Source organism: Phascolarctos cinereus, unplaced genomic scaffold, assembly GCF_003287225.1.
Source record: "Phascolarctos cinereus isolate Bilbo 61053 unplaced genomic scaffold, phaCin_HiC Scaffold_3;HRSCAF=262, whole genome shotgun sequence".
Lineage (NCBI taxonomy): Eukaryota > Metazoa > Chordata > Mammalia > Diprotodontia > Phascolarctidae > Phascolarctos > Phascolarctos cinereus.
In genome coordinates this window covers 84,044,004-84,064,785 of record NW_027555736.1, presented here as the reverse complement: position 1 = coordinate 84,064,785, position 20,782 = coordinate 84,044,004, and the positions used below count along the sequence as shown (strand labels likewise).

The 20,782-nt window shown below is 41.0% G+C and overlaps 1 protein-coding gene across 1 annotated transcript in view; it reads left to right on the top strand.

Annotated features, from left to right (window-relative positions):
- Window positions 1–3,863: 3,863 nt before the first annotated feature.
- Window positions 3,864–20,782, top strand: part of GPR26 (G protein-coupled receptor 26) — a 34,533-nt gene continuing 17,614 nt past the window's right edge. The window contains exon 1 of the mRNA XM_020964120.2: window positions 3,864–5,020. Coding sequence (XP_020819779.1) covers window positions 4,353–5,020 — 668 coding nt within the window. The 5' untranslated portion in view covers window positions 3,864–4,352. The remainder of the gene's footprint in view (window positions 5,021–20,782) is intronic.

The following is a 20,782-nucleotide window of genomic DNA, read 5'->3' as shown; positions in this document are numbered from 1 at the left end:
TTACATTAGATGGCCTCTAATTTTCCTTGTAGCTCTGTATCTCTGATTGTATTAAATTGAATTCCTTTGGCTATAAGCAGTATCTGTTTAGATTAAAATCAGCATTGGTTTGAAAGTAGGAGGCAGAGAAAGAAGTGGGGTATTATTCAATCAGCAAGCATTTATTGAGTATTTACACAACTCAGTCAGATAGATCCCTAAGTTTAAACCTAGAACCCAGAAATGCCTAAAAATCGGAGTACCCAGGGATTCTTGGAATGCCTTCAGCGTTGATCTGAAGATTCCAGGAAAAGAAAAGTAACAGCTGTGTATTTCCATCCACTGAGCCTAGAGCTTCACTATAGCTAAATGGCATTTAGTTCACCCAACCGACAGAGACAGCACATCCAGAGCCCCAAAGATTATTTGTGGGCGAGGGGTGGATAGAGGGCAGGGTAATGCAATACCAGAGCTGTACTTCTATTTCCATTGTATATATACTGAGCTTATGGCTGCAATGTACCTAATCCTGTTATGCAGGAGTTGTTAAATGCTGGTACCAGATCTCAGAGTAGGCTTTGAAAAAGAGAAGTTCATTTCCCTCTGAAATGGTTTACAGGAGGTTTAAGGAAATCCTACTCAAAGACAAAGGTATGAAGAAGAAGCTTCTATATGCTTCACCAAATCTTATCCAGGAATGGTGAATTCATCCGCCATCTTTTCTGAATCCTGGATGGTCCTCAAAAGGTCCTTCTGTGATGTATCATTTTTGTGTCATGGAGGGGACCTAGTATTCTGTGCTGGTGAGACATAGGCTTTGGCAGGTCCTACCAAACTGGAAAAGCTTTTACACATATGGTCTCCATGATTTCATCTGAGAACCAACCTAGCTAATTCAGTTTTGAGAACCTCATCCCCAGGTTGGCTGCAGGGTAATGAATGTTTTGGCCTCAGCTCTTCCCAGATGGTTCTGGGCTTGAAGACAGAGCTCTGGGCTCTGACACTAGCTGTGCGATCAAAGGCAAGTCTCCTTAATTCATTTTAACAAGCAGTTATTGAACATTTGCTATATGCTAGATACTGGATATACAAAGACAAAAATGAACTAATCTTGGCTATTCTATTCATGTAGGGGGACAACATATGTACAAGAAAAGAAATGCAAAATATGTGCAAAATAGCTACAAAGTGATTTCAGTAGGGAGCACTAACAACTAGGGGGAGAAGGAAAGGACTTTCCCAGGAGGCAGTACTTGAGCCATTGAAGGGAACAAAATTCCAAAAGGCAGAGAAAAAAAGAAGAGCATTCCAGGCATGGGAGAAAACCTGTCCAAAGGCATGGGGGTAGGAGAGGGAAATTCCACATATAGGAAGTACCAAGTACTCCAATTTGACTGGAACTTGGGTTCTTGAGAGGAAATAATTAGTCTAAGAAAACAGGTTGGAGCTAGGTTGTCAAAGACTCTATAGTCAAACGTAGTAGTTTGCAATTTATCCCCAAGGTGATGGGGAGCCACGGACACTTCTTGAACAGGGGAGTGAAGTGTTTAGGATTGTGCTTTAGAAATATCAATTTGGCAGCTATTACAATTTTCCATGTAAGAGGGGACGAGGACCTGAATTAGGGTGGTGACTGTGTGGGAGGAGAGATGGGGTAGAATGCAAGAGATGTTGTGGAGGGAGAAATAACAGTACTTGACAATTGACTGGATATGGGTGGTGAGAGAGAGTGATGAATCTGAACATCTCAGTTCAGTTTCCTTAGTTTTAAAATGGAAATAATACCTGTAGCCCCTACCTCACAAAGGTGAGGCGAATGAGATCAAGTACTGTGCAACCTTTGTTGTTGTTGTTGTTGTTGTTTTGGGGTGAGGCAATTGGGGTTAAGTGACTTGCCAAGGGTCACCAGCTAGTAAGTATCAAGTGTCTGAGGCCAGATTTGAAATCAGGTTCTCCTGACTCCAAGGCCAGAGCTCTATCCACTGTACCACCTTGCTGCCCCTGCGAAAACTTTAAAGTACTAAATAGAAGCCACTGTTATCTTTATTATCACCATTACTAAAGATAACTAACAATACAGAGTTACATGTGCTAAGTGTGTGTTACAGTTAAGAGTGCTCCAGATATGCAGAGAAGAAAGAAATGATGCACATTACCGGGTCTCAGGAGACCTGGAAGGAATGAAGAGCTAACCTCCTGACCATGAGAGCTCCATATGTGTCGTATATAGACATAACCACATGAAAAATATCCACTTTTTTTTAGAGGGAAATTATTAGGTGGGACATAGCAGAAGCAAGAAAACTGTGATTCTATACTGACTGGATTTTGGTCATAAAAATCCAAGAGAGTTTACCCTTTATAATTCAATTTCATTAAAGACCAAGGCCATGATATAGGAGAAAGAGAATAGGATTTGGAGTCAGAGAGCCTGGGTTTGAATCCCACCTGGTTCTGCAGTTTTCCTCATAGCTTCCTCAGGTAAAATGAAGGGATTGGCCAAAATGACCCCCTAAGGTCCCTTCCAGCTCTATGATGATGCTTCAGACACTAGTTGAGGCCAGTGATGTGTGTGATCCAGTATGATAAGCCCAGTTTTTCAAGTCAACAAAGGCTTTTAGGTTACATGAAGCCAACAAGGGCCATGTTCTTCATGTGTAGAAGCTTTCTTTTTCCAGACATAAAGGAAGAAGTTCATTCTCCTATAGGAGTTCTAGTAACTGAATCAATCTTTCCCTAAAGCTGTCTCTTTTGAGAACATCTCAAAGTGAGTGGTCATCCCCATTGTTGCTTATCTATGGTTAGAAGGCTAAGATCACTGATGCCATTTGTTTCTGCTACAATCGTCACTAGGGGCACCTATGTTGATCTTCAGCCCTGTGATGCTGCACACTCATTTCCTTTTCTTTCTGTGGAGAGATGAATATTGAAGAGCATAGGGCACATTATATAATCCACAGAGCTTTCACACAATAGATAGAAATGAGCTCCATAACCACATGAACAAGAAATCTGTGTGTTTGATGCTGAAGAGAAAATAGTCAGATCAACTTGCTCATTAACCCTAGCTGCTGTGTGTTGTGGTGGGAGTGGGGGGAATGAGGGGTGGAGGTGGAGCATTTCACAATTGCCGTCCCAGGAGATATGTTTTACAGCCCAGGCAATCATTAAGATTTCAGATGAAAAGCATTTTACGCATGCAGAATTACATAGCCCCACCTCCAACACACATATATGCCCAACACTCTACTCCTTTTGATCTAAGTTTCCAAAAAGCAGCATTATTTGAGTTCATCTGAGTAGTGGGTAGCCCGAGTATTGCTCCCTAGAAGATGAATGGCCAGATTTTTTTTTTCTGGCCGGTGAGGATAAGGAGTCTCTGGAATCCTACCCTCTCGAAGCAACTCATCCATTAAGGGACCTGAGGTTTTGCTCTCCCCAGCTCGGCTCAGCAAGAGAAGGAAGAGCCTTGGCAGAAATTGTCAGCAAGTGTGCAACAGCTGTGGGGAAAGTCTGATGGGCTGGGGTGAGTGGGAACTGAGACTGAGACAGCCCACCCTAGAGGGTGCATGAGATTGCTAAATCATTTCATTCAGCCCTTTCTATTGCTTTTGAGGACACCCTCCTTACTGAGAGTTTTCTTTGGTACTAGGTGGAGGCTGGGGGGCGGGGAGAGGAGAGGGGAGGGAGAAGGCAGCCAATCACTCTGCACTTAGCTGCTAATGTCTGTGTGTTTGGGGGGGGGGTGTTGCCTGCCTGATCAGTTGTCTTAAGAAGCCAGATAAGAAAAAAAAAAAAGCATAGAGAGGGAGGGAGGGGGAGAAAGAGAGAGAGAGAGAGAGAGAGAGAGAGAGAGAGAGAGAGAGAGACAGACAGACAGACAGACAGACAGAGAGAATGGGATGAGGGGAGGGAAGAAAAGCGGGGGGGAGAGTGGAAGAAGAATGAGACCTGCGCGCCGGCTGATAAGGGATCTCAGGAGAGCTCCTTCCCAGAATACCTGCATTCTCTGGACCCACCCGGTCCAGGGCTGCACTATACAGTCTTGCTCACAGGCAGGACTGCCCTGTTCCTGGCTCTTCTTGCATAGTGGAAGGCTAACTGACCCCAAAGCTCCTGGGCAGCTTCTGTGAACAGTATTTGAAGTGGAGAGAAGAGCAGGGGCAGTGTCCAAAATTGCTGTCCGAGAAGGAGACGAAAGGGACAGGGGAAGATGGTACGGGCCAAGGCAGCGACTACTGGAAGAGGAAAGAAAAGCCAGGCAGAAGAAGTGCTGCTGGGGGTGAGGAGATGAGCTCTCCTCGCACTATGCTCCTCGAACATCCGGAAGGTGTGCCTTTTGCCCACAGGTCCCTCCTCTGAAGGGCCACACCATGAACTCTTGGGACGTGAGCTTGGCTTGCCTGCTGGTCGGAATGATTGCTATCTCGCTGCTGTCCAACGTGGTGGTGCTGATCTGTTTCCTCTACAGCCCTGACATCCGCAAGCAAGTGCCAGGGCTCTTCATCCTTAACTTGACCTGCTGCAACTTGTTGATGACCGTGGTCAATATGCCCTTGACCTTGGCCGGGATGCTTAATAAACAGCAGCCAGGAGGAGACAGACTCTGTCACATCGTGGGCTTCCTAGAAACCTTCCTGACCACTAACTCCATGCTGAGCATGGCCGCCCTCAGCATAGACCGTTGGGTCGCCGTGGTCTTCCCTCTGAGCTACCACTCCAAGATGCGCTACAAGGACGCTGCTCTCATAGTGGGCTACACGTGGCTGCACTCCATTTCCTTCCCCACTGCCGCTCTCTCCCTGTCCTGGCTGGGCTTCCATCACCTCTATGCCTCCTGCACCCTGTACAGTAAGAGGCACGAGGAGCGGGTTCCTTTCAGTGTTTTCACGGGGGTTTTCCACGCCCTCAGCTTCCTTCTCTCCTTTGTCGTGCTGTGTTTCACGTATCTCAAGGTGCTCAAGGTGGCCCGATTCCACTGTAAGCGCATTGATGTGATCACCATGCAGACCCTGGTATTGCTTGTGGACATACACCCCAGGTAAGGGAAGGGGGTGGATCTGGGGAAGAGGGAAGCAGAAAGATAGGGGAAAGTTTGAGAGTAGAGCTCTACTGTTTCCAACAAAAGAGAGCTATGGTACAAGCAAAGGCAGAAAGGGTTGCTGAAGGAGATTCATATCTCTCTTACTGACTCTCTGCTCTTGCCCTTATCTCCCCCCTCTCTCCACCATGGGAAGAGAGGTTTCATCTTATTCCTGCTTCTCTGGAATGCCCTGGTAGACTCTGGAAGAGTTTTGCATTAATATCTTAACACCCTTCTTATAAATGCACGATGGTGACATTTATAATTTGGATGTCTAACTTTATGTATCCTATTGTCTTATGATATTCCCAAAGGAGAGATGGCTGTCTTGAGTCTAAGCAAATGTTTAAGCCTTGTGCTGTTGTGACCTGAATTATTCCACTGCTTCTTGAGATAAAGTATAAGGGACAACAGCTCATGCTAACATGATTAAATTCACTTTTATACCCTATGTAACATCTTGGGGAGAATGTTGATTAAGGTGTTCCTAGTTCACCTTAGGTTTCCTTGTAACAAGAAAGAAGGTAGAAAAGTGACAAATTCAATGCCTCACCAAAGGTGTTATTTCAGTGCCTTAATGAATCCATAGAGAGAGCATCTTAGATTTTTGTCATCTAGGACCCAAGTTAAGGGGGTGCTGGCTGCGTAACTGTGTGAATACTGACGTAGGCAATGTTTGTGAGCTCTAACAGGAGTAGCCCACACAGTTAAAGCTGATGGGACTGATGGTGTCACTTCCTGTGAGAACAGGTGGTGCTAACAATCCTTGAGAGTTTGGCAGTGGGTTAGTGATATATGCAAATTAGCATGTCTCTTACACTAAAGGAGCCTGGAGCTACTTCCTGAAATAGGAAAGAGTTAGCAAATCCATAAATCAGGGTCAAGTTTCCTGTTAGGATCAACTAAAAAGAGTTGTTCAAGTTGGAAGAGTTTCTATTTATTAGCTGTTACTGCCTGTCAATAAAAGAGCTGCATTTGAACTTCAAAGTAGAAAAGACAAACATGATCTGGTAGACAGAACTCTTGCACTTGTAGTCAGAGAATCTGCTCTTCTACATTCAGCTCATGTAGTCCTGGACCGGTCGCTTCATCTCTGCTGGATTGCTTCTCTATATATGTAAAACCAGAGAGTTAAATTAGATGACCTCTAATGACCCTTTTTGTTCCAAATACTATGATTTGCACATGATGGTGTTCCCTAGCTGGGGGTCCAGACCAATCAGTATTTTTCACCAAATAGGAGCTCTCTGGAAATTTCACTTCCTGCATTAGGCTAAGAGAGGATTATCCTGCAAATGTAAAGAGGAGCCTAAAGGGCTTGGGGGAAGTTATTGTCCTGTTATGGCCATTAATAATGATAACAATAATAATAACTTATCTGACATGTTTATATATGTTTACATACTTTCCTCCCAGCAATTCCCTTATGATGTACCTATAGGGTTCTTTTTCCCCTGTACTACAGATAAGGGAACTAAAACTTACCACAGAGACATTTATACACACAAACACAGGTGAGTATTGATGTTATCTAGGTTTGATGTATTTTAATATAATATTTCTTCATTAGCAATGGCCATAGAATTGCTGATTTTTTTTTCTGTTTTGTGCGTGTGTCTGTATGTGTGTGTGTGTGTGTGTGTGTGTGTGGGTGTACAAGTATCCATAATTTCAAAGAGACATGCCAAGATTGTAACAGCTAACACTTAGTATACTGTCATACACATACTAGGTACTATTAAATAAATGCTTTTTGGATTGAATTAATGTGGCATTGTTGAAAGAACACTGATTCTGGAATCATAGGAAAAATAAAGATCATATAGCTAGAACTAGAAGTTGATTTAGGCAATGACAACAGCTAACACTTTAACATTTGCAAAGCTCTTTTTAAGCATTACTTAATTTTATCCTCACAATAACTCTTGGGGGGGTAAATGCTGCTATTATCCCCATTTTGCGGATGAGGAAACTGAGGCAGACAGAGATTAAGTGATTTGCCCAAGGTCATTCGACTAGTAAATGCTTTAGACTAATTTTGAAATGGATCATCCTGACTCCAGTTCTAGCCCTGCATCCACTGTGCCACCTAGGTAGCTAGTCCAACCTGACTGCTTTATAAATGAGGAAAGAATCAGAGAACTTGGGTTCAAATCTTGCCTCTGACTTTTACTACTTGTGTAACTTTGGACACTGACCTCAACCTCATATTCCTCTACTATAAAATGAGGAGATGAACCACATGGCCTCTGAGATTCCTTCAGATTCTAGAGCTATAATCCTATGTTTGTGTATTAAAGGTGTTAATACTGTCAATGAAGCAAACGAAAGTGAGGCAAGAGGAAAAGGAAAACAAGTCTTCTGGATTCCAACAATAAGATTCTTACTGTTTCATATTTCATAGTGGCTTGAACAGAAACCTCTGAGGGAAGGAAAGTTCCTTTAGAGAGGAGAAATCAGAGCAAGATGTGATTCGAGTCTTTGTTTGAAGTCCCACTAATCATGACATCTCCACGCTGTTCCCTGCAGAGCACATGGTGGTGGGGAGAGAGAGAGCATGCTCTAACGCTTTCATATTTGTAGGGGACTTTTAGTAAATTATCATTTTCAAGGCACCATTAAAATCCTAGTAGCCAAACTTTGCTGGACAAATGTTGTTATAAATTTGATCATTTTGGAAAGGCCCTGTTTTAAAATAAATGGACTTTTGTTACCAGTTTTTCCTTGCCCTAGATAGGCCAAAATGTAAATGTATGTCAGAGTAACTGAATCTATTATCATTACCATTTAATAGTAATAATAACTAGCATAAATACAGTGTTTTAAGGTTTGTAAAGTACTTTATGTATGTTAAATCATTTTATCATCTCAACCCTGTGAGGTAGATGGTATTAGTATCTCCATTTTAGAGATGAGGAAACTGAGTCTGAAAGACGTTAAGTAATTTATTCAGGTTAAACAGCTAGTGAGTATCTGGGGCAGGATTCAATCTTAGATCTTACTGACTCCCAAGTCCAGTGCTCTGTATGTTACACCACCTACATGTTTCATTTTATGAAAATTTTTAAAACAGTCATCAAATCTGAAAAGAGAGATGGCCACAAGAGTTTACATAGTTTAAATTGTATGTGTTCATATACATTTTACTGCATCAGCCTCATTCTCAACATGACTCACCCCCAGTTTTGTCCCAAACTTATTCATGAGAAATGCCTGCCTATTATTGTTCTCAGGAAAGGCCTCCTTGGGATTCAGATAATTTTATATGATACTGAATTATCTGGCTCCAAACCTGAGTAGTTCCTCCACATAGAGTCTTACTTAGAAGGAGAAAGGGTGATAAAGGTAAAGACAAATTGACTCTCAATGAGTCATGTTCCTATCAGCATATTTTTGTCTGAGCAGATGCCCTCAGTAATTAATTGGGATCCCAGCACTAAGATATTTGATGTTTAAATATAGTTTAAATGAGAGGTATACATCATCATTGAACACCTATGAAACTGGGTAGCTATAATGGAAATACCAGTTTGGTGCTAGAGAAATATAGAGGACAAATATAGCCTGCCTAGAAGCCTTCCTTAATCATGTTCAAAAAAAGATGAATTTTTATTCCTTTCAAAAACGTGGGGCAGAGAAATTTTTAAAATTAGCATTACTAAAATATTAAGGATGCTAATCATTCCTTCCATATCACCAGCAGCATGTTCCCAGCATCTCCTGTACCCCATGTAACCAATCAGTTACATAGTCTTATTGATTCTACTTCTGTAGTATCTCTTGTGTCTGTCCTCTTTCCTATTCTCAAGGCTACCTTAGTCCAGGCCTATGTTGACTTTTACATGGACTATTGTGATAGCCTACTAACTGGTCTCTAACCCTCAAGTCTCTCCCCATTCTATGATACCTCCACAAAGCTTTTCCCAATATACTGGACTGACTTTCTGGGAAGCTTAAAACCATACTGACTTTTAGGACATGCTGTATGTCTACATCTATACTTGTTGTAAGACTTTTTAATAAAAGATGATAATTGAATTAGTAATCAACCTCTTTTTCCACTCTTAGTACCACCATGAGATCATAGAACTCTGTCTCCTTAAAATTAAAATTAAAAGAACAGAATTGAATAACCCTGAAGTGAGGTTTTATTCTCTTAAAGATTGTTTCTATAGTTACCACACTAATAATGGGTTGAGAGAATTTCTAGTATTTATCATTTATTTGGTTTTTTATCCATTAGATGCTTCATTAGTTCATTAATTTGACAAACATTTATTAAACACTTACTATACACATGACATGATGGTAGGTATTGGAAGAGCTAAAAAGGTAAAGATGATAGGGTCTTAAGATCCAAAGATTGAGAGCTGAAAGAGATATCAGAAATCATTTAATACAGCTGCTTCATTTAAAGATAAAGAAATAGTGGACGAGAGAGGCAAAGTTACTATTCTGCTTTTAAAGAGTTTATATTTTAGTAGGAATGACAAGACATGTACCCACCTAAGAAGGGTAGGCTATGGATGCATGAAGGTCCACTAAAATCCTTCCCTGATGCCAATTCATGGCATGGAGTGACCACAGAGGTTTACACAGATTGGGGCAGCATTGGGCAGTTTCTGGAAGGTCCTGCCAAATTCATCTGGAGAGATCATAGGATCATAGAACTGGAATGGTGTCTAAGCTACAAAGGATTTTAGGGGTCATCTTGTCCAAATGCCTCATTTTGCCGAAGACAAAACTGAACCGAAGAATGACTAAGTGACTTGTCCAAGGTTAGACATTTAGAAAGGTGAAGAGCTGTTTTGAACTTTAGCCTTGTAACTCCAAGGCCAGCATTCTTTTCTGTTGTCCAAGATAAATAATTCTAAGTTCAGAGAGACTCATTACCAGGATATTGGCCATTAGGTGAGAGAGTTTTTTTTTCTTTCAGCCACAGCAACTCATTAAGACCATCTATTAAGGCATAAAGGGGGCATACATTCTAGAGGAGACAATACCCACACCAATGAAATAATGTTAACTAGAAATTTTAAAGTAATTGTCTAAGACTACACAATACTATGAGACCAGAGGATCATAGATATAGAATTAGAGAGGAGATTCAGTTTTACCTAATGGCAAACCCAGATCCCATTTACAACCAGGATGATTCCACATGCCAAGAAGAACTGGGCTCAGGGAGGACCAAAAGATTAACTTCTCCACTCAAATATGGTGAAAGGAAGTGGAAAAGTGAAGAATTAACACCATATTCTCACTTTCCACGAATGGTTGGGGAATAAAGGTTAAGTGAGTGCATAAGTGTATGTGTATGTATGTATATGTTGTATGCATGTATGTATGTTTGTATATAGGAAGCATCAAGGTAGCTCAGAGGATAGAGTGCTGGGCCTAGAGTCAGGAAGATCTGATTTCAAATTTGGCCTCAGACACTTACTAGCTGTGTGATCCTGGGCAAGTCACTTAAATTCTGTTTGCATTAATCCACTGGAGGAGGAAATAGCAAACCACTGCAATATCTTTGTCAAGAAAACTCTGTGACAATATAGTCAGATGTTACTGAATGACTGAACAACAACAAATATATGTATACATACATATACACACAATGCTCTATCTATCTATCTATCTATCTATCTATCTATCTATCTATCTATCCATGTACATATGTACGCACATACGGGGTGTCCTCAAAGTCTTTAAGCTATTAAAGCTTTAAACTGCACTAAGACTTTAGGGGTATCCTCTATATGTGTGCCCGATCTGTTTTTGTGAAATTCAAATAAATTAAGACATTTAATATTAAAATAGTACTAACCACACTTGAATGATTCTTTGATGATTCAGAAGGACTTTAAGGATCTCTTAGATTCTTGGGGCCACCATTATGACCATTGTTTCTCCTTGCACAGTTTTATGATATGGGAGTGGTGTAGGCAATTAGACTGAATTTGTAATGACCCTTTGATGTGCCCTGGAGACTTCATCTTTGAATATATCCCTGCTATCAATTGGTATCTTATCTTTCATTACTTTATCATGAAAACATAGGGCAAGAAAAAGAACTGTGATAATAGAAGTTCATTATGCCTGGAAAAGGAAAGAGAGAAATCTAGGGTCTAAATTTTCCAATGGCTCCCGTCTTAATAATAGCTATTTAAGCTAATCATGGTATCCTTCCCTTTACTCTGCCTGAGTAGATACAGCCTGACTGAGGAATTTCTATTTCACACCTCAGGATTACTCTCCTTAAACCTGACAGTGGTATGTATTTCATGTCTCATCTCATCTTGGTGAAACTAGATGTCAGGTTGCAGACACTGAAAAAATAACCCAAGGTAAACACATACTTTGGAAGAACATTTGGTCCCATAAATTTATCTTTAAAAATACCATAGAAAGAGTTTCAAGCCATTTGTCTTCTTATGCCTCAGTTTCTACCTGAGTATTTTAGGTAGATACTTCAAAAGTGACAAAAAAGGAGTGGACAGGTCTTCAAGACAGCTGAAGGTATCATACCTTCTAAGGTCCCACTATAGGGATGGGGAACCTTTGGCCTCGAGGTCACATGTGGCCGTCTAGGTCCTCAAGTGTGGCCCTTTGACTGAATTCATATTTCACAGAATAAATCCTTTTATTAAGTTCCTTTTTCACAATAATTATAAAAATATTCCCACAAGTCTATGATGATGAAAAGGTCTTTGGGAAAAAAGGTAACAAAAAACTTTAGGAATACAAGGAGATTTTATTGCTATGGGGCTGCTGCTCTGATAAGAGGGGAGCTGCTACTAGAAGTGGGAAGACTCACTTCTGGGAAATTCTTCCAACCCTGTGCCTTTAAGTCAAATCTTAGTCATATTGCTGGCTGATCTCTCCTTGTCTTTCTCTGTCACTTGCTGGGGACCTGGGGGACATGGAAGAGCTATAAACTGTGTCACTGGAGGGAGGAAGCACCCACATGGGTGGATCCAGGGACTGAATTGTCCATCTCATGGAAGGGAATATACTGCAATGGGAGCTAAGGAGCTGAGCTATAATGTCCATTATCCTGCTTTCTTGCTCTGTCTTCATAGGCAAACCGCTTGCCTTCACTGGGTCTCACTTTCCTGATCTGTAAAACAAGTAGTTTGGCTCCGATGATGTCTGAGGTCCCTTCTAACTTTAAGTCTTTGGTTGTAGGGTTGGTTAAAGATGTACAATAGTGCAGAGGGAAGTTGAAGAGCTTACTGAGTTTAAATAATGACCTTAAGCTTTAGGGAAAAAAGTACAAGTTATCAAAGGGCCTTTGTCAACTCCCACTTCCCCTCACCTTCTATAGCCTTAGCATAAGGGGCCTCTTTTAAGTGGAGATTGATAATAACTGTCCTTCCACTGAAAACAGCTGCTTTGTCTAAGGCATCATCTTTGTTTTGTTTTTCTTTCCTTTTTGCACAAAATTAGTTTTATAAAAGTTTGTTTCCTCACTCTCATCTATTTTGTCCATTATCACTTAAATTTCTAAAAATGAATAATCTTTGCCATAATTTGAACTCTATCTCAAATACTTTCAGGTGTAGTAGATAGATCATCGACTCAACAGACATCTCCTGAACTCTAACTCTGCTTTGTTCAGGGCATCATACTATGTATTAGGAATGCAAAGAAGACTCAGACCTAACTCCCCCCTCTTCAATGAATCCATGTCTCTATAACAACAACAAAAAAGCATTGCAAAGTCAAATGAAGTGAGCTCAATTCCCTTTTTGCCTTTTGCAACCTCGTGGGTGAAATCTCTTTGCTACAATGGCACAGTCTCATTCATTGCAGAGTCATTATGCTCTTGCTGTTTATTTTTGGAAGATCTCAAAAGACTCTACAAGCACCAATTCATGAAATCTCCTCCACCTCCACATGCCTTCAGGGAAGCCTAACGTGGTGACTCAGGGGATGAAATCTATTCCTTGGTAGTCACCTTCTCCCACAGGCCTTGTGCTAGTACACCAACCTCCCCTTTAATGCTCTGGGTAGGTTTGCTTGTCAGCTTTCTTCGAGGACCACTAACAGATGAGTCATGCTGTCCAAGGAGCATTTAATTCAATTTGATTCTCTCAGACATCAGGAAATCTTGGGCTTTCCCCAAAAACAATATCTCTGATACTTCACATTTATATGAGACTTAGGACTTTATAAAGCATTTTGGCGTTCCTTGGCTCACAACAATCCTTCGAGGTAGATAGGGCAGATTTTTCGACAGGCAGTAGAGCGCTCTGCAGTGGTGTCAGAGTGAAACAGAAATAGATCCCGTGGGCTGCATGTTGAGTTAGAAAACCACCAATTGATATTATCTACATTTTACTGTATTTTTATTTTTTTTTTTGTGAAACATTTTCCAACTACATTTTATTCTGGCTACACTTGGGAGCGGCCATGAGTTTGACACCTCTAATGTACTGGATAGGGTGCTAGATATGTATAAATTCAATTCTGCAGGCATTTATGAAGCACTGTGGCTATAAGTGCAGAAATGAGACAGCCCTTGTGCACAGGGTGTTTATGTTGCCCCTCGGTGAAATGATGTGTACATAGCTTAGCACATAAAAAGGATTACACCATTGTACATGATGTTTTAAAGAGGAAAACTTACTAACAACTGGTGGGATTAGGAAAAAAAACTTCGTGTAGAGAGTATCACCTGAGCTGTACTCTCTCAATAGAATCCTTAGCTGAAGCTAGTGACCCTATGAGGCAGAAATGAAGAGGGAATGTGTCCCAGCCTGGGGCTAGGGAGGTGGACAAGGAGGAAAGCACCAGGGCAGAGGCAGGGATGGAATGTTTTCCATGGAGAACAGCTAGATGACCAGTTTGACTGGATCACTTGTAAAGAGGGGATGAAAGGGAGGGGGAACAGACATTTATTATGCACTGTGCTAAGTCCCTTACAAATAGTATCTCATTTGATCCTCACAACATCCCTGTGAAGTAATTGTTGGTATTATTATCCCTACTTTACAGTTGAAAAAATGGAGGCAAACAGAGGTTAAGTAACTTGCCCAGGGTGACACAGCTAGTGAGTGCCAGATCTTTCAGACTCCAGGCCCAGCTCTGTATCCACTGTGCCACCTGATCGCCTTCAGGTAGTGGGAGAACATGAACTAATATAGCAAAGGCAGGGGAAAGCCTCGAATGCCAAGCAGAGGCATTTAAATTCTCTCTTAGAGGCCATGGGGACCCCTGGGGACTCTTGAGTAAAGGGGTGACGCAGTGAGACCTTTGTTTTTGGTACATCAGTTTGGCATTTTTGCAGAGGATAGATCGGACAAGGAAGAAATGGGATGATTCTAGGGAGGTGGATTAACAGGTCGTTACGATAGCCCAGGCTAGAGAGGATAAAAGGGTCATTGAATTAGGCTAGTGGCTAGATGAGGGGATTGAAGCAGGTCGTTGTGACAGATGGTATAGAGGAAGAATCAATATGACCCAGAAACTAATCGGATGTAAGGTGATGGTGGAACAGGCACAGTGAAAGATGGCCATTGCTGTCAACCAGTAAATCAGCAAGTACTTAGTGAGCACGTACTAGGTACCAGGCACTGTGCTAAGCAACAAGGACACAAAGAAAGGCAGAAAGCAGTCCCTGCCTGCCCTCGAGGAGAAGACACTCTAATGGTCCATATTTTGAATCTGGGTGACTGGTGATGCAGGAGACTAGGCTTGATTCCAAATCACTCATTTTGTGGATGCACCAGGGAGTAGCAGGGCCAAGGCTGGAAGACAGGCTCTCCTTTGGAGTTCAAATGAGATAAGGAATGAAAAGTGCTTTGCAATCTCTAAAGTGTCATGTAAAGGTCAGTTAAAAAAATCCTCATTTGAAAGATAAAGAAACTGAGGCCCTAGAGACGGACAGCACCAACCACTGACATGTATGTAACGCTTTCAAGTTTGCAAAGCTATTTTTATGGCACGTCTTATTTCCATCTGAAATAACCCCTTGCAGTAGATGGAAAGAGACTAGACCTAAGTTCTTTCTGAGGAAACTCCCTCTCAGACCTTTTTTGGCAGCATATAGCCTTAGAGAGTAGCTTGGGACACCAGTGACTGATCTGGGTAAAACAAACAAACAAAAACAAAAACAATAAACAAACAAAACCCAATATTTGTCTGGAACTGGACTTGAACTCAGGTTTTCCTGACACTGAGGGTAGCTCTCTACCCTTAATGCCATATAGTCTCTAGTATCAGGTAGGTTGTCCCCATTTGTAAAATGGGGAAATTGAGGTTTGGAGTGTAAAGTGTAAAGTGATTTGGTAATGGCTACCCAGCCAGCAAGTATCAGGGGCCAGATTCGGACTCAGATATGTCTTACCCCCTAATTTCACACAGCAAATTTTTGGCAGGACAAATCCCCAAAGCAGTGTTGTAGATCAGTCAGTCAGTCAACAACCATTTTAACAGATTACTATGTGCCGTCATTGTGGTAAGCACTGAGAATACAAATCCAAATAGAAAGGTGGTCCCTACCCTCAAGGAGCTTACATTCTAATGGGGAAAACAAAATGGATGCAGAAAAAGAGAGGGAGGTACTTGGCCCCTCCGAGGCAGGATGGAGTCCAGAGGAGTGTAACCTGGTTAGAAATTAAAAGATGATTGCCTGGGGAACCCTCCTTAAATGGAAGCTCTGAGAGGACCCCGGGAACAGAAAGTGCTTCTGAGTTCCCTGAGGTGTGAGTTCTCAGTTCGAGGGCTGAAGTGTTTTTCCAGAATGAAGAGGTTTCTGGGGCATTATGGGGAGCTCTGGAGGAGGGCCAGAAGGTACCCTGCTTTGGAATAAGAAGATTTGGATTAAAATTCTAGCCTTGAATGCCTGTGTGACCTTGAGCAAATGACTTCACTGTCTTCTCATCTGTCAAATCAGGAAGCTGACCTAGAACCAGTGATCTCTCAGGCTCCAAAACCTTGTGATTCTCTAACTCCCAGCTCTGGACTTTCCCCCTAGCCAGTGGTTGAAACCAAGCCTGCATAAAACTGTGCGGTGTGATCACCATTCCCCAACAAAGCAAATCACCGCTTCTGGCTCTTACTTCACCACAATTATGCCCTGGCTTTCACGTTTCCATAATATCTCATTGCTCATTTGGAATTTGATTTATTCATTAAGGGAGATTTCCCATGATGGTAAAAAAGAGCACTCAACCAGAAGTCAGGAGACCTGCATTCTCACACCAGCTTTGTCATTAAGCAGACACGTAATTTTAGGCAAGTGACTTCATTTCTCTGGGTCTTAGTTTACTCACCTGTAAAAATGAAGGCATCAGATTAGGTGATTTTTCCAAGGCCTTTTCCAGCCCTGATAGTCTATAATTATGTAATAACATACCATGCTTTTCTGCGTTGAATATCTTTTTAATCTGTACATTCCCTTAGATGTATTTTCATCAAGCAATATGCAGTTTCCCTGGCATTTAAGCTGTTGCAATTCATTTGATGACCAGTGGGACATGAGAAAACAATTTTAAAGAACTATGGCATATGGTAGAGACCAAATAAAAGGTAGGGGAGAATTATCAGATAGAATTTGAGCAGTCATTAGAAATTGAAATTAAATTGTCCATCTAAAGTAGGAAATATGATTAAGGACAATTTCAATTAAGCCTGAAAATGTCTACTGCTATGAAAGGAAAGAAAACTCTTCGCACATTAAGACTGCAAGTATCACTTTGGAATTAAACATCGCTAATTAATATTTCCAAGGCTCTTTGCTCTATTCCATTGGTCAGGGCTATTTTTACTGCTGGATCCTTTCACAGATGCCATGCCCCACAGTGCTTCCAACTTGGAAAGGCATGGCTCCATAGGCTGTGGAGGCTTGACCATCATTCCTCCTGTGGATTCCTTCTGTAGTTAAGAAATTTGTTGGTTTCTTATTTTAATGGAAGCAAACAAAATGTGCACATATTTGTAAGGATCATATATTATTATATGTATAAAACAACTTTTTTTTAAACAATTGTAATGTGCCCTATAAAGGCAGAGGCATCTGGTGGCAGGTAGATAGAGCACTAGGCCTGGAGTCAGAAAGACATGAGTTCAGATTTGGCTTTAGACACTGCACAATGCTAGGCATTACTCGACCTCTGTTTGCCCCAATTTCTTCAACAATAAAATGGGAATAATAATGGCACCTACCTCTAGGGGATGTTATGAAGATTAAAGGAGATAATATTTGTAAAAAATAATGCTTAGTACAGTGCACATAATAGACACTGTATAAAGGTTCACTTCTATCTCCACCTTGTTTTTATTATTGTTAGGCACTGAGAAAGATACAAATCCTGCCGTTGAGAAGCTTACAATCTAGTACGGGAGGTAAGATGAACATATAAATAACCATGATACAAATTGGTATCACAGATTCTTAGAATTGAAAGGTACCTAAGAGGCTGTTTAATCTAACCCTGGACCAAGAATCCCTTCTACAAGGGATTGTAGAACCCAACAAGTGTTCATCCAGTTTGAAGACCTGAGGTAAGGGAAGCACATTCCTTCCTTCTGAGGCAGCCTACCTCCCATTTTTGGAATGGTCTAATTGTTAGAATGTTTACCCTTACTTTGAACCTCAATTCATCTCTTAACAACTTGCACCCATTTCTCCAAGCTCTTCTCTGTGGGGTCAAGCAGAAAAATGATCATCTCTCTTTCTTGTGACAAGTCATCAAAAGCTTGAAGATTGCTATCTCCCCACCCCCACCCCCAATTCTTTCATTCTCATGGTTGAATGTCCTCAGTTCTTTCTACCAACCCTTCATAGTTCACGGCTAGTGCCTCCCCTTTTGAGACTGTTGTTGTCAAGTCAGTTCAGTCTTGTGTGCCTCCTTGTGACCCCATTTAAGGTTCTCTTGGCAGAGACACTGGAGTGGTTTGCCATTTCCTTCTCCAGCTCATTTTACAGATGAGGAATCAAGGCAAGCAAGATGAAGTGACTTGCCCAGGGTCACATAGCTAGTGTTTGAAGTCAGATTTTAAGTCAGAAGATGAGTCATCCTGACTCCAGGAACAGCATTCTATCTAAGCCATCTAGCTACCCGTTGTGATTACCTTCCTACTACTCTCTCTGTCTCTCTTTCTCTGTCTGTCTGCCTGTCTCTCTCTCTCTCTCTCTCTCTCTCTCTCTCTCTCTCTCTCTTTCTCTCTCTCTCTCTGTCTCTCTCTCTCTGTCTCTCTCTCTCTCTCTCTCTCTCTCTATATATATATATATATATACATATATGTATATATATATATATATATATATATATATATATATATATACATATGTATATGTATATACCTTGTCATCTTCATGTTTAGTTCCCTTAATTAGATGATGAGGTCCCAGAGGACAGGAATAATTTGTGCTTTTCTCCATATCCCCCACCCTCAGCCCAAGGCCTGGAACCTACAAAGGATTTACTAAATGGTTGTTGGCTGACATGGGATCTAACAAGGGCAGAGTACTGTGGGTCCATCACCTCCAGTGTTATGAACATTCCACATCTCGTATGACATTTAAGATCACATTTGCTTTTTTTGGATTGTGTCTCACCAATGACTCATTGTTGACTCAACTCAGTTCAAAAAACATTTATTAAACATCTAGTAAGAACAAGACACTGTTTTAAGTGTAGAGTATATGACAAAAATAACAAAATGGTCCCTATCCTGAAGGTGCTTACATTCAATTAGGATAAATACGTATATATACAGAGACCATGGGAAGGAAAAATAAGTCTGCAGCAGTCAGTAAGACCACAGCTGTGGGGGGACTTTTGATGTCATGCTGAGGAGTTTGTACTTTATCCTGGAGGCAACAGAGAGACACTGAAACTTTTTGAGCAAAGGAATGATACAGTCAGACCTGTGTTAGGCATCAGGCAGCTGTGGTGGTATTGGACAAGAAACCAAACTTCCACATTTTTTTCAGAAACCTTGCTGTTTAGGTGGGCCTTCCTCTGCTTATACATCTTATACCACAAAAGCTATTAAGATTTAATAGCTGAAAACTGACTTTTGGGACAACCTGTATCTGTGAAGTGAATTCTTTTGAAATTGTGTATTACATTCATATCCACTTAATTTCTTCTCATCAGATTGGTTCCATTCTTGTAGAGTATCAAATACTTTTTGGATCCTCACTCTTTGTCATTCTATGTACTAGGTGTCCCTCTCAGATTGTGTCATCTGTACATTTGTCAATCATACCACTGTGTGTTATGTCATTGATAATAGTGTTGAACTGCACTGGTCAGATCCTTGAGAGATTCCATTTAGAGAGCACCTTCAAAGTTGACGTGGAACCATTCATAGGTTTTGGGTCCTGTGATTCAAATACTTCCACATTTACCTAGATATCCTGTCATCTAGCCTGCATTTCTTTATTTGGCACACAGGATAGCACCAAAGAGACTTATCTAAATACATTTCTGGCATCTAGGTAAACTTAAGTTTCTAGTATTTTTCTGATGTGCTGATCTCATAATCCTGTCATAAGAAGAAATCACAGATTTAGAGCTGGGATGGATCTTGATGTCATCTAATCCAACTCCTTCATTTTTATATGGAAAAAAAAAACAGATCTCCCAGAGAAGTTAAATAACTTTCTTAGGATTCTATAGGCAGAAAGTGACAGAGACAGGATTTGAAAATCAGGGACTCTTTGCTCTTAAATATAGTGATCCTTCCACTACACCACATTACCTCTTTATGACCTGTTTCTAATGAAGCCATTTGTGTTCATAGTTTTCCTTTCTATGAGGACAAAAATCATCCCTTTAATCATATATTTGAGAACTTTTCCAGGAACAAAATCAAATCCCATTACCTTATAGCTCAGAGACCACATTCCTTCTGAATTCTGAAAATCAGAGCATTTGCCCTTTTCCAGTCCTTTCACATGCTTTCCATTCTTCATGACCACTGCATTTAGAGATCATCAGAAAGACTTCAGGAATCACCTCCATCAGTTGTTTCTATAACCTGGAATGTAATGCCCCTTGATTAAGTGACCAAAGTGCATTGAGGACAGCTTGTGGCTTTCTTACTTTATCTCCTTACTTATCTTGGGTTTCTACTCCCTATTAATCCTTCTTGCTCTATTCTTTCACTGCAAAAATCACTATCCTTGGCAGTAAAAAGATAGAAACAAAATAAGAATTGTATCATTTTGCCTTTTAATAAGAGAAACACAAAATATTATTGGAAAACAGAGATATGTCCAGACAATCCACAGGGTTTCAAATAATTTTAGTGCACTGTACACACATGGGGAAGTAGATCTCATGGGACATATTATCTCAACAGCTGAATGTAGGCCAGACTGGAGTGGGGAGAGACTTGAGGCAGGGAGACCAAGCATCAGGCTATTATAGTTTTCTAGGTCTAAGATGATGAGATCCTGGGCAAGGATGATGGCAGAGTCAGAGGAGAGAAAGGAGAAAATAAGAGAGATGAGAATGTACCAGCAGAAAGAAGGTTTTCTAGAGTGATAGCATTTGGAGGATGGCAGAGATGAGGGAGGCGGGGCATTTCATGCATTAGAAGGAGTGTGAGGGAAGACACAGAGTTAGGTAAATAAAAGACTTGTCTTTGGGCATGATGAAATTATGGAAGAGACTGTGGTTTGGGGATTGATATTCTAATTTTATTTTTGGCATTGTCAGAGATTCTTTGTGTAACTTTAAACAGATCCTTCACCTCTCTCTT